At 42.5% G+C, this 14,660-nt stretch overlaps 1 protein-coding gene across 1 annotated transcript; it reads right to left on the bottom strand.

Moving 5' to 3' along the window:
• Positions 1 to 1,181: 1,181 nt before the first annotated feature.
• On the bottom strand, positions 1,182 to 14,472 carry adam28 (ADAM metallopeptidase domain 28; the record flags this gene model as incomplete). Its single annotated transcript, XM_084457439.1, has 20 exons — positions 1,182 to 1,215; positions 1,491 to 1,596; positions 2,143 to 2,236; positions 2,357 to 2,437; positions 2,613 to 2,736; positions 2,868 to 2,970; positions 3,238 to 3,433; positions 5,248 to 5,337; positions 7,954 to 8,131; positions 8,317 to 8,447; positions 8,760 to 8,841; positions 9,039 to 9,205; positions 9,352 to 9,423; positions 9,609 to 9,671; positions 9,809 to 9,986; positions 10,072 to 10,148; positions 10,483 to 10,561; positions 12,294 to 12,370; positions 12,478 to 12,563; positions 14,415 to 14,472. The coding sequence occupies 20 exons, from the start codon at positions 14,470 to 14,472 to the stop codon at positions 1,182 to 1,184; spliced, it is 2,076 nt and encodes a 691-aa protein (XP_084313565.1).
• Between the last annotated feature and the right edge of the window lie 188 nt (positions 14,473 to 14,660).

Below are 14,660 nucleotides of genomic sequence, written 5' to 3'. Positions count from 1 at the left end.
GTGAGGAATCCTTTCAAGTACAGCACTCGTCAGGTGAGGCCATGAAATCTTGATCTAAGTAGATGTATCACTTGAAAAATAAAATTGAAATATAAAGTTTTGTTCGCCATGTATGAGTTTTTATTTTAGTCTCCCTAGAAATAATGTAATTGCCAACTTGATACTATTTTGCTAAATGAAAAGGCTGAATGCATTATGCATGTATTAAGTGTGTTACATATTTACAGTGTTCATATTTTTCTTACAAGATAAACAAAATGGTAATAAAAAAAATCAAGTATTTATTATTCAAGTTTGAAATGTTGGTCAAAAGGCATATTAAAAAGTAACAACAAACAGTTATACACCTGGCATTAAAATGTGTTTTGGGTGATCAGGTTGCAATCTGATAGTGCTAAACAACATGAAACTACAGGTGTAAATGTCCGCAAAACGTTTTGAAGACAGATTGTGGTCTGATCAGCCAAACCACCTCCGGAGGTGGTCAGGGACGCATTGTGACCACATTGAACACAAGTGTAAACGCAAATGTATTTTCAATCCACAGCAATGTTAAACCAATGTGGCATTCGGTTGTTTGAGCGAGATACTGTAGAGCAATCTGATCTCAATCAGATCTCACTGGAGACACATTAATACCAGGTGTAAATATAATCAGGTTAAATCATATCTAGATGCACAATCTGGATACGAGACACATTTTAATGCTGCTGTAGGAGTAAATGCGGTCAATGTGCCTGGTTGGCCCTCAATGAAGTCCTCAGTAAAAAAATACATTTTCAATCAACACAAGACAAATGAACAAATTACAAGTCATAAGTAATATTTGATCCTTAACAAACAAATATCCATTCATATGGCAGAGAGGGTTATGGCTTAAAGATTCCCTGGTCAGCTCATGTGGTCAGGAAAAAAATACCCTGTCCCTAAAAGTAAAATGTGTGTACCCTGTAGAGAGCTCCTTATGCTTTGGCTAAATGGTGAGGTTAGACACTATCTTAGTTTGCCCGTACCGCAATCTGCACATCATTGGCACACACTGCTTGAAGCTAAAGAGACGATGGAGCAAACCTGATTTCATCAAGGATTCTGAGAAAATGAGGTTAGTGCATTTGCACATACTGACATGCTTCTTTTGCCTTTGCAGCTGCACACTGAGGTCTGGTCTGGTTGGTGCGGTTTCAGAGCCCGTGGTGGGGGTGTCGGTCTCGGAGCCTGAGGAAAAACATGATTATTATTATTTGAACAATGACAATTTTTGATGCTAGTAATCGCGGAGTCCATGATTTCACATTACCTGTGGCACTGCTATGTTTTAGCTAGGCATTTGTAGATTCTGGTGGAAGCTAGGGTTTTCTACGCCATGAGATTCCTTCTGCGTACGGACACTGGTTGATAAAAGGAGTGAGGTGGTCAGTGTGAAGACCCACTCAGAAGAACCACAGGATGCTGGTGGTGCATAAGGATGATACTGCTGAGCATCTACTCACCTGGGTAAACCAGGACTATGTCGTCGCTTCCAGAGGAAGCCGGCCGTCACAGAAACAGCAGCCATGACCAGCAGTGAGACGGCCACCGCTATGCCAACCACAGTCCCTAGAGGAACAGAGCAGTGGAACAGAGTACCAGGTGAAGGGTGTAGCTTGACAGGTAGAAATGTATCCCCGCTATGGAGAATTCTCCTTATTGGACCCAGACTGAAGCACTGTCCAGAAGATCTAGTCCAAATGATTATAGTGTTGCCTCATTTGCCTTCATAGATGATTTGAAGTACAGTATGGCATAATTTGTTGCCAGGAGCTGTGAGGACAGAGAGGATAGTGACATTCTTCTCCTGTTTGCTTTGGAGAACTCTGCAGACATTGCTTACTAAAACCATCAAAAAACATAGTTGCTTACTCCATATTTGACTCCTAAACATCATCTAATTTGAACCATGCGATGAATGCAATACAACAGAAGATAAAAGCCCAGATCATGGTGGTTTGAAATCACGTGTTGGCACAAACTGATGATTTGCATTGTTTTTAACTTTCTAACATGAAGATACCTATTCAACATTTTTTGTATTTGTGGATCGTTTGTGTTCCATTCCAGCTTCAATCACAGATGGATTATTTTAGTCACAGGAACATGTCATACCTTTAGACAGGCCTGTGAAATTTGGATCTTTTTGATCACAGTTAGGAGGCAGCCACCCTGGTTTACATTGGCACTGCTTCTTGTGGTTACACACCTGGGAAAGGTATTAGTATAGTGTCACACCACAAAGACACCACAAAGACACGCGCATGTCAGATGAAAAGGTGCTCTGTACAGAAGGTGTGTTGAACAGAAGACAGAACGCTGCACTCACTGCGTTGCCCCTGCAGTTTGCTGAACAGTTAGTGGCTCGGTACGCCGTCTGAAGAGTCACACACTCGTTCTGGCTGCACACCTGGAACAAGGACACAGAGAGGGGTTCTGAATAAACAACTATATCAAATTCAGATTTTTTGACCTCTTGATTTTATAGGAACTATTCATTTCCTGAGTTCATAGGAACTCTGCATTATCTCTGGTAAACTGATAAACATTAGCCATGTCTGTATTAAAGCAAAAGCTTCCTTTACCCTTCCTTCCTCACACTTGGTCCCAGTGTCCACCTGGCCAAAGTCATTGTTGAGATCATAATAGAACGTGGCTTTGCAGTCACCAAACCGCACCCTGCAGAACAGCTTCCCGCACATGAAGTCTCTACAAGCAAAAACAAGGCGCTATGACAGTTACGCCCTGGTGACTCAGAACACAGTGCAGAGCGGAATCCAGTGGATAGTAAGACGCCGAGGCCCTCATGATGGTGTAGGCCTGTTGAGAGTGAGACTCACTGTGCCTGGCAGGCGATGTACTGGTCTTGGGTTCTTTTGCAGTAGCCGTTGTAAAACCCACTCTTGTTCTGCTCATAGCAGTACTGACTGCCCACCTCGGCCGCTGAGGGGGAGATGAGGGGTTAAGATTCTTGGTTCATTTGTGTGTCAATATACAGCACCAGTCAGAATCGCCACTTATTACTAAATACTAACTAAATACAACTTATTAGATGATCTTGAACACATCAAGGCTATTATCAATATCCTTAATCATAACAGTAAGGCCAGAGTCTAAGAAAAGGTGAAAGAGGGGCCATGTGGTCACTGATATGAGGTATGTCACTCTCCAGTTACCAGTAAGGCTGAGGAAGACGCTGCTGTCACTTACATGCTCCATACATCTTGACACACTGGTCTGCCTTCTGTGGACAGTGTCCGTTGAAGCAATAGCCTTTCCCTCCATCACAGGACATGCCGTTAACAGTGAAGACATCCTCAGGACAGTCAGCTGACTTCCCATTGCAGTACTCTGCCAGGTCACAGTCATCCTGCTTCTTACGACACTCCCTGGATGTTGGCAAGACCTGTCATGGTAATGGAACAGTGGTATGGTATTATAATAGTATCATCATTCAGTTGGAGAAAGCATTGCAACAAGCTGTTTTGTTTGAGATAGATATAAGATACAAGACAACTAGAAAATACATTTCCTGGAGAAAATGTTTGGTGGGCTAGTTGCTGAAGCTGGTTGTAACAACTACTGCCAATAATATTATAACTACTAACTATTGTTAATACTGTATAACTACTATAAACACTATTGATATTACTATTATAACTACAAATATAACTGTAAGATAAATATTAGTTTACAGTCTGAATGTCATTCTGAATATGTATTTGAATATAAGGAAGGTAAGATGGTAGGACGGAAGTTAGTAGCCTAAGGAAGGAAGGTAGGAATACAAATGCTATCACAGTAGTTGTTGGAGGTGTTGGTATGGAAGTTGAGGTGAATACTACTACTGTTGTTATAAAAAGGATGCCTGTTGAGAGGATTACCCTACAATAACAGATCATCACTGCAGTGGTGTAAGGGTTAACAGTAGGATTAGGGTTAACAGTAACCTTACTGTTAGAGTTAAGGTATATAACAACTACTGCCAGTACTATTATAACTACTGTATATATAACTACTATAAACTCAATTGCTATTACTATTATAGCTACAAATATAACTGTTAGCACTACCAATAATAATAAATATAACTTCTATACACAGACTTCTATATATAATAAATATAACTAAATATTAATAAACTACTATAAATAGCCTACCACATTTATTACTACTGGTACTAAAGTAGAAGAAGAATTATCAAATTCAAGTAGTGTTACAGTACAAATAGGGTTAGAATTCAAGTAGACTAATGAAGGTACCTTAAAGCTCTCTCCTGTGAACAGTCACTATACAGTAGCAACCACAGCGCAGCAGCGCAGCAGCGCAGCAGCACAGCTCTACGGCACCAAAGCACAGAACACACAGAATTCGCTGACTTAGGCTACTTGCGATATGTTTCAATGGGGAGCGCAGTTGCAGAACAAATCGTCATACAGCGAAAACTATAAGTCACACAGCTTAGATACTTACATTGTACGAATCAGCACAGTTGTGTGAACATTTCGATATATACTATGGGTATAAGCTGTTAAAACTGTAGGCATAGCAACAAGTTAGAAAAAGAGTAAAAATGCAAAATTAGCAGCTCAAAAGCTAGAGTGCAGCGCCATACATTTCAATGGGGAGCGCAGTTGCCGAACAAATTGTCATACAGCGAAAACTATAAGTCACACAGCTTAGATACTTACATTGTACGAATCAGAACAGTTGTGTGAACATTTCGATATATAATATGTGTGTGAGCTGTCAAAACTAGGAGTTCCAGCATTTCACAAAATGTGTGAATATTTTCAAAGCAACAGCTGTCACCACTGTAAAAACATAATGATACTGAACATTCCACCAGCAGTTTCAATGGCACAAACATTACTATTAAAAGTTAAATTACTAAAAAACTATTAAAATATATCAAAAATCTGTATACATCCGCTAAAGAGCTTAACATCATGAACATTTTAAAGTTTGAATGAAGTTTCTAGCACAAAGTATGAAGAAGTTATAAAGCGGCAAAAAACTGAGGAGAATAATAATATGAAAGAAAGAAAGAAATTGTGGGAATATCACAAGTTGGGCTATAGCTTCTACAAGCTAGCCCACCTAATGAATATCTCTGGCATGATAGTGCTTTCCGAACCGAAGTTTTTTGCAGTGTGACAAAAAAAAAACACTAGGGGGCTGTGGCATCTCCGTTGGAGAGGAGCTGTGCTGCGCTCTCACCTTACAGTTCTGACAGCACTCCCCTACTGCGCACTGGGAGCCCTTGGTCAGAGTGCAGGTAGTAGCGTTGCAGCATGGGTTGGTGCACTCCTGTTGGAACAACCAAAACAGTCATTATGCCATTACAATAATGGTGACCTGATATGAGAGTATTAAAAACAGAGAGGACGGCTTCTTTAATGAAAGATGTAGTCTTAAATATCTTTGTGCAATTGTGCATGCTATTGACCTTTTTCAGGCAAGCGATAGCATCTGGAACAGGAGATAAAGTATCCTTGTTTGCAGTAGAAGACTAGTAGCAGCGTGAGGGGGTTCTGGGAAATGTTGTTTTATCTGACTAACAGGTCTCAACAAATTAAATTTCAACAGCTCGGGCAGAAATGTGAGGCCTTTCATACAGTCACGTCTGGCATTCCTGGCCACCACAAAGGCATGGCCATAAACAGCTACATTATTAATACTTGTCAATCATGATGATGAATCCATAGGGTGAATGTAGCAGAACATTGTATGTCCTTAGAGCCATATGAAGTGTTTTATGACTACATGATGTACAGCAGGTGTTACGGAAGATAACTGCTAGGGATATGTTCATGTTGGTCTAATGTGTTTCACAAGGATTTTTGCATTTTCCAAAGTTGCTCCTGGCAAAGGGAATGTGCAAGACCAGACACAAAGACATGTTAACTGACTACCTACAATGCAATTATTGTAAGTTGCTATGGATAAAAGTGTCTGCTAAATTACTGTAATTGTATCATCTAGAAATGCTGTCCCGTTGGCAGGCACTTCAAGTCTGCATTCTATTGTACATGGTCATAGTGTAAATGAAGTTCTCTTTTCACACTGAAATAAACCAGACCAGGTCCAGCCTGGTTATGGGCTGGTGCTGGCTTGTTTCTCTTCAGGACTGGTTATTAGGACAGAATCAGCTAGCCATGCCATCGAAATAGCTGTGAACTGGAACGACATGAAATATCTGACGTCTGCTAAATTAAGATAGGTCTTGTCACCTGGACACATCAGTTCCAATGCTTCCAATCCTAATCCAGCACAATAAGACTGTGATAGCTAGTTAGCTCACAAGCTCACAACTACAGCTGCTTCCATAACATTAACGGTAGCTGTTGGTGACTAAAACAGTTAGCTAACGTTACAATGATGATTCCTATAACATTAGCTATTTTGATGCAGCTAATGTTACAGGAACCATTGTAATATTAGTTACAGTACATTGATTGCGTGGTGAATAGCAGGATGTGATGTGACAGGGTTTGTTTGGCTAAGGCAGGTGTGTTTGGTCTAGGCGAGTGATAAGATCACTGTCAGTCGTAGCCGAAAGTAGAGTAGCTACATTCACTGCAAGTTGAAATGCGAGGACGGGACGTGCCATGATGGGATGCAAATCTAGGATTTTCTTCTTCAAAACCAATCTTCTTTGCTACAGTAGCTTTATCTTGGGAGTTGGGAAAAGAATAATGGCCCAAAACAATAACACACAGGAGGTAGAGCGTCCGGCTGTGGATCACAAGGTCCCCGGTTCAATCCCAGCTTCCGCAGCGTGCCCAAGTGTCCTTGAGCAAGACACTGAACCCCAAAATCGCTCACGTGCGGCATGGTGGCGCAGTACCTAGTACTGTCGTCTCACAGCAAGAAGGTCTTAGGGCCTTTCTGTGCACAGTTTTCATGTTCCCGCATAAAGAACCCAATATTAAAAACATGCAGAAGAACAGATTGTTAACGCTGTCCGTCCCTGGCAAAAACGGACAGTTTTTTTTTATAACAACTTTGTTATATTTTTGCCTTGCACAATCTTAACAGGTAACAGTCAGCTTAGTGATCAGAAAAGTGTCTTTATCCTACTTACTGTATATGACTCAATCACACAGCACAATACACTCTGATGGCTTGCACTGTTTGGCGTATTGGTCACCCCTGCTGTAGGGAGGTGACCACAGCCCTTAACCCCAGTTCCCACTCCCCTTCCAGAGGCACATTATCAGACACCCTCATACCTGGGGGCCGCACATAGCTCAGGAGGTAGAGCGGCCGGCTGGGGATTGCAAGGTCCCAGCTCCTGGCGTTGTGCTGAAGTGTCCTTGAGCAAGACACTGAACCCCAAAATCGCTCACGTGCGGCACGGTGGCGCAGTACCTAGTACAGTACTTGCCTCACAGCAAAAACAAGAACAAGAAGGGCTCTCTTCTGTGTGGAGTTTGCATGTTCTCCCCGTGTTCGCAAGGATTTCCCCCATAAAAAGAACCCAATATGAAAAACATGCAGAAGAACAGATCGCTAACGCTGTCCGTCCCTGGCGAAGACGGACAGGAGCACTTGGTTGGCCCCGGGGCCCGTCCCTTGCACGCTGCCTACTGTCTGCCCCTGGCTGCCCTTGGGGGAAGGACGTTGGGATGCAGTTAAAAAGGGAAACATCATAGCTGAGGTTGCCAATGTGTATAAAGTAGCCATAACTAGCAATGGCTGGACAAGTATCAGACAGGATCACTATATTACAGTGACTTATGACTTAATGAGTCCCAAAGTGGTAGAATAGTATCGATAAGAGTATCGATAAGTATCGGTATCAATAAGCAATATTGAGCAGCCACACACACGATTTGGTTCTGAATTGTCAAGATTATTTGAATCACTTTGTTCATGTGAGTGTAAAGAGATGGTATATGAAAGTCAAGTTTGCATGTTTACCTTCAGGGAGCCACAGTCACACTCCTCATCTCTCTCCAGGAAGCCGTTCCCACACACAGGGCGGGAGAGCAAGTCGTTGAACCTGGGTTTGTCCAGCAAGCATTCAGGGTTCCGGGACCTCTGGAACTGCATGTAATGGTCACTGCTGCAGCTACTGAAGGTCCTGGGGATGTTCCAGCTGAAAGAAACTCTGGAGTTACCTTCACCTTCAAGGTCACACTTTCGCTCTTTGTGGTTGGGTTTTGTTTTGTAGCACACAACCTCCTCAATAGCTTGTTAATCTAACCCTAGTGAGTTGTGGTTTATCATTGACAGTATCGTGCAGCTACTGTATGAGAGTGAAGCTTGTAACAGCGGCCTTACCTGAGGATTCCAGCCATTACACAGCTGTCTCCAGAACAGGCACAACTAGAGTCGTCATGGTTCATGCCTAGGTTGTGGCCCATTTCATGGGCCAAGGTGGCCCCTACTGCTATGGCCCTGGGGTCGTGGTCCTGAAAGGAAGTTAGTATATATAATGTTTAATATACATATGAAAGTCATGGACCAAATCTCGCTAGCAAAGGAGATTTCCTCACAACCAGAAAACATCATCATTTTGCTGACGCGTCAGGATGTTTTGGGTTCTGTCAGTATAAACACTTCCTCATCTCTCACGGTCAAGTCTAGCAACATTTCTGGCCACTATTCCCAAGTTAAAATGCAATTCAACATTTTAAAATGCCCTGGAAATAACCATTAACATGAGTAAATGTCATCCATTGTGTAATGACGGCCTAATCACATTTTCTGTAACCATATCCTACCTGCACCACCCCAGTTGAGTGAACTGAGCAGAGAGTCCCAACGAAAGCCAGCCCCACTGTGGCTCCCTCAAAGTCGATGCCACTGTAACACATGGAACGAGAGACATGTAACCCCCACATACACAGTACGTCCATCTTGACTAACTGTCATCCTGTCAGTTAGTACGAGGTTTAGTCATCGTCTAGCAAACTTGTTGCACAATATAAAAAGGAGTAAGTTGACTTGGGTTGACTACAAGACCACAGCAGCTTGTCAGTCGGGGTTAGCCTCAGTCCTACCTGATGAGATGGGCGTTGTCATGTTTTCTGTTCCCCAGGTTGCTGTTCCTCCATTTTGTGAAGGCGTCCAGGGTGGCCGCAGAAGGGGCGGTCACCGGAATCTTGTCTGCGTCTGACCACACCTCCAGCCCGATGAGGCCAATGAAGGTGTTGAGGGGTTTGTACACCTGCAGGCAGAGCCAATGGAAAACTCACTGAGGGGCCTATGAGAGACCTATTAAAAAGCATGAAGGCTTTGGGAGGATGTTGGGCTCCCACTGGGGGGTATGTGTATTGTCATTTCAAGTTCCTACTGGCAGTGCCAGTGACCCACCATGTTCACAAAGTTGATGACTTCAAATATCCTCTTCCTCAACTCTTCCATGTTTCTCTTCATCTTTTGGAACTGAAACAGTAAGTGTCATTTTGGTGATGTCATCAACATCAAACATCCTGTCAGTCAGACTTTCATCCTGTCAGTTAGTCAGGTTTAGTCATCGTCTAGCAAACTTGTTGCACAATATAAAAATGAGTAAGTTGACTTGGGTTGACATCATATGAGGCATCATCTGAGGTGATAGTCTGTCTTACCTCGCGGTTATCTGCCACTAGGTAGAGCTCAATATACTTCTGCTGCTGGAATAGAGACCGGCCCTAAAAAATGATGAAGGTTCTGTTTAGTTTGCTTCCAAGTGAAAGGATGAACCTCTTGTGTGGTGTCTGGTTTGAGATCAGTTAACAGTAGACATAGAGAGGTTCATGTCCAGTCAGGCCTGGGCGGGATGATTTACCGAGGCTCTTGAGCGGCTGGTGCTGGGGGGGTAGTCGGGGTCCCAGCTGGTGTTGGTGACTCCACACACCATCGGCTTGGAGCTCTGGTCCTCGTATTTCAGCACCGCGTGATCCCCGGAATCATCTCCAGACAGGGGCTCTATTAAATACTTCTGGGCCGCCGTTTTGAAATAGCCCCTAAACCAAAATCACATTGTTGATTGACGACATGTAACGTTATTGTCTAGAAGTAAAATAGTGACTGAGTTATTGGGAGGCCTACCTGAGTCCATCACATGTGCTCATGCTGATCACAGACTCGCTGTCATTCACAATACTGCCATGGTAGTAACAGTGATCCTGAGGACCAAAATGAATGAATTAACAAATAAACAAAGAAAGGGATGTAAAGATGGATGGACAGGTGGGTGAGTGGGTAGATGGATGGACAGGTGGGTGATTGGGTAGATGGATGGACAGGTGGGTGAGTGGGTAGATGGATGGACAGGTGGGTGAGTGGGTAGATGGATGGACAGGTGGGTGAGTGGGTAGATGGATGGACAGGTGGGTGAGTGGGTAGATGGATGCACAGGTGGGTGAGTGGGTAGATGGATGGGTGGATGGATGGAATGATAGATGAGAGGGAGATCTCAGAGGCGCTGCAGTCCACAAAACATGCTTTGCATTTACTAACCAGATCCTGTGGAGTGGAGGTGACTGGAGTTCCATCCTCAAGGTAGTACGTCTCACTGTAGTCTTGAGTGAGCAATTCCCTGGATGCACAAAAAGTAGCAATAGATTTTATTAATTATATCACATCACATTCAATTTCTTAGAAATACATTTTTTGGTTGTCAAACAAGGGAAGTTAGCTCTTATGCAAGGACATTGCATAGCTAGTGCTGCAGGTTAACGAAACAATTGTGCATTTTATGACTAAAGCATGAAACTTTCAGCATATGATCTATACACCCCAAGGATACATTTCAGAAGTAGAACCACTTCAGGAGGGACCTTTTACGGCTGTTGCAGCCATTTTCCAAAATGGCCGTCAAAATGGTGGGCGCTTCAGTCTGTTTTGACTGCAGGGGGCATATATAGTGGTGCTGTGGTGATACAAGTATGACATTGTGATGAGCTGTCTCCATGGGTCACTTGACAAGAAGCCACTTGAAATTTCAAGATGGCCACCACCTGAGTGGCGCAGTTATAGTGCGGCAGATAAGTTCATATGTAAGGTATTGTGCATTTTATGACTTTCTCCAGTGTTTCTATACACCATGTTTCTACTCATCATGAAGTCTGTTTTCAGATGTGGAACCACTTCAAGAGGGACTTCTGGAACTTGTCAGAGGTCGAACACATTTGGGTCATCATCAACTTGCTTTTTCACTTTGTAGGCATAAATGCAGTGGTGTGTTTTCAGTTTGACGGCCGCCATACTGAAAAAGGAAGTTTTCCTTGAAAAAGGAAGTCAATGTAGCGGTTATCGCACATATAATTTCAGTTGGGAGTCGAGGTTACTCATTGGCTCTACCCTTTCCCTATCTTTGACGACATCTTATCTATCCCTATCTTTGACGACATCAACGTGTGAAAACCTTGACTCCCAACTGAAATCATCCGTGCGATAACCGCTACATTGACTTCCTTTTTCAAGGAAAAACGTCCTTTTTCAGTATGGCGGCCGTCAAACTGAAAACACACCACTGCATTTATGCCTACAAAGTGAAAAAGCAAGTTGATGATGACCCAAATGTGTTCGACCTCTGACAAGTTCCAGAAGTCCCGCTTGAAGTGGTTCCACATCTGAAAAAAACCTTCATGCTGTGTAGAAACATGGTGTATAGAAACACTGGAGAAAGTTTCATGTTTTAGACATAAAATGCACAATACCTTACATATGAGCTTATCTGCTGCTCCACTAAGGTGGCGGCCATCTTGACAAATGGTCGCCATCTTGAAATTTCAAGTGGCTTCTTGTCAAGTGACCCATGGAGACAGCTCATCCCAATTTTCATGCTTGTATCACCACAGCACCACTATATATGCCCCCTGCAGTCAAAATAGACTGAATCGCCCACCATTTTGGCAGCCATTTTGGAAAATGGCTGCCACAGCCATAAAAGGTCTCTCCTGAAGTGGTTCTCCTTCTGAAATTAATTATTGGGGTGTATAGATCATATGCTGAAAGTTTCATGCTTTAGTCATATAATGCACAATACCTTCCATATATGAGCTTATCTGCAGCACTAAGCGGGCAATAAAAGGTTCTGGTAAGTGGGAAAAATGTAATGGCAAAGAAAAACACCACATTCTACAGTATGTGGCTACATACCACATACTTGAGACAAGGAGAACTTGCAGAATCTGTTGATTCATTTAGAGCTACGCGTTTCGCTTGTAGCATCAGCAGGCTTATGCAAGTCGCTCTAAATAAATGAGATTCTGCAAGGCAAGTTAGGACATTTCCTTTTTTCAGGAAAAGGAGAAGAGCCGGTGTACCTGTTTTTCTCCAGGTGCATCTCAATGTTTTTCCCATCCACCCTCATGGCATACTTCAGAAGGTCTGGCCTGGATGGCTGAGGGAATGGCAGCAGAATGTGTTTTTAACTTAGATGCATTTGTTGTGTGTAGTATTTGATAGAAAAACAGCTATTATGGGAGAGCAACCAACAAAGCAACTCACCTCTGCTTGTCTCTTTTGCAGAGCGTGAAGTCTAACTGGCCGCACTACCTCATAGTCCCCCAGCCCTTCGACCGCAGGACGACCCACTGTGGCGACAGGCAGAGGAGGGATGAGAAAAGAGAAAAAGTATGTAAAACTAGAAGGGCACTCAGAGAGCGCAGGCCTCTGGCCATGATGCATGTCGTCAGCATATACAGCTGTTGAATGTGGAAGTGGAGAGGGCTTTTCTAGTTTAGAGAAGGGCGTCTCTTGATCTTGATGTTAAAGGTAGGGTAGGGTATTTTTTTTAAGTCTTTTTAAAAGCCTATGGGAAATTAACATGCGATGCTAATGTGGTGGAACCACACTGACACGCTCTATACAATACAGTATATTCCCCAAAACATTCGGGGACCACACCCTGCTTCTCCTTGGCCACCTCTTGACCACCATGTATAAAACTCTAACTCTGCAAAGCACCAAAAACAACATTTAAAGGTAAAATATGTTATATGTGGATTAAAATAAACTTTTTTTTTTTTAAATAATACATCCATAGGGCTTTGCGAAGGCTGCAGAGTAAAAGTATTGCTTTTCCATAAAAAACAATTTTTTGTCTGAAATTATTACATTATGAAATTTTGACGGCCCGACAATGACACTCTGTTGATATCATACCAGCCAATAGTATTACAGCGTTGGTACTGCGCGCTGGGTTGCCAGGTACTATTCTAGCTTCACGACTGTGAGATTAGCAGTAGCCAGCAAACGTTATACTTCCATGAATTAGCAGCACTATAGATGTTGGTTAGCATCAAGTGTGTGCGCGACTATAAAACGGCAGCTTTTCCGTCCACTTCCGCTCACTCTTTTCAGCTAAACGTTTGGTAAAATGGTCGAGTTTTGTCGTCCTGCTTCTCCACCTGAGCCCCGGTGAACCGTGTGATACGTTGTCAAAAGTTGGCAAAATGAAAAGTGCATTGTAATACTCTGAATACTCTGCTGTGAAATTGTTTTAATAATGTCAAAAAAATATTATTATTATTATTATTATTGTTATTATTAATATTATTATTATTGCTGTTATTATTATTATTACTACTATTACTACTACATTTGTGACAATTTGTGCTTTCACGTCTATTCTGTTTTTAGGGGTTTGTTCATTGTTCTGTACCAGTAAGTCTGGAACCACAGTCACAAGATCAGACAACCACATATGTAGAAATCAACCTCGAGCTCTTACATGTATATTGTCTGGCCTCATGACAGGTTCAGATGTACTGAGGGGGTGGAGGTTTCTTTCTCAAACCAAGGAAGAGATTGTATCTTAAATCCTGGCATTATATGTACAGTAGAAGAGGCATGACACTCTCAGTACAAAATATTTTCTATTTATTCTGGGACCAGTATAAAAACATTGTGATTCAGCCCTTCATCAGACCTTCAGTACCTTCAGATGTACTGACTGAGTAATGGCATCAGTGATTAGTGTCAGACCAAATGAGGTAGATATTACCACCTCTTTAAATAAATAGTAATACTATTGTAAAACACCACACTGTATCACAGTAAAATTATGTTACTCCCTCAGATTCAAGTTAAGGGTTAAGTATTTGTCATTATGTACAAGCTACAGGTACAATGTACAATGAAATGCTGATCACAACATTAATTCACTCCCTCGCATAACACCTGTACTGTTCACCTGTCAATACTGACTATCATCATTGTCTATTTTATCTTCTTTTGAAAAACCCCACATCATGTTAAGTCTTGCCTGAAGGAATGATTAAAGCCTTGACTCTTTCACCGAAACACAGCTTTCCCTCTCAAAGAACCCCCTCACTGTGAAAGAAATTGGTCTGAATAAAGTGCCATGGGAACACGGCTGCTTGGGGTTTACTTATTAATCAGTCATTGTTGTTGAGTGGAGGTGAGGGTATCCAGTGACTTACCTGAGGGATTGAGTGAGGCGGTCAAGGCAAAGATCCACAATAGTAGTTTGCGTGTCATTGTTCAAGTGTAGACAGATTCTGAAACAGAGGAGATAGGCTCAGGGCTTTATGGGCATGCAGTACCTGCCTGAATACTTGCGTTGCTGGCCATAGGCCACTCCTATTGCTGGTCCTCTCCACCTGTCAACATCAACTTCCTGCATGACTGTAGGCTACACACAAGTCTTATGAACATGCCCCTACTAT

The sequence above is a fragment of the Borostomias antarcticus genome, assembly GCF_949987555.1.
Source record: "Borostomias antarcticus genome assembly, chromosome: 23".
Classification (NCBI taxonomy): domain Eukaryota; kingdom Metazoa; phylum Chordata; class Actinopteri; order Stomiiformes; family Stomiidae; genus Borostomias; species Borostomias antarcticus.
This window is presented reverse-complemented; position numbering and strand designations above follow the sequence as displayed.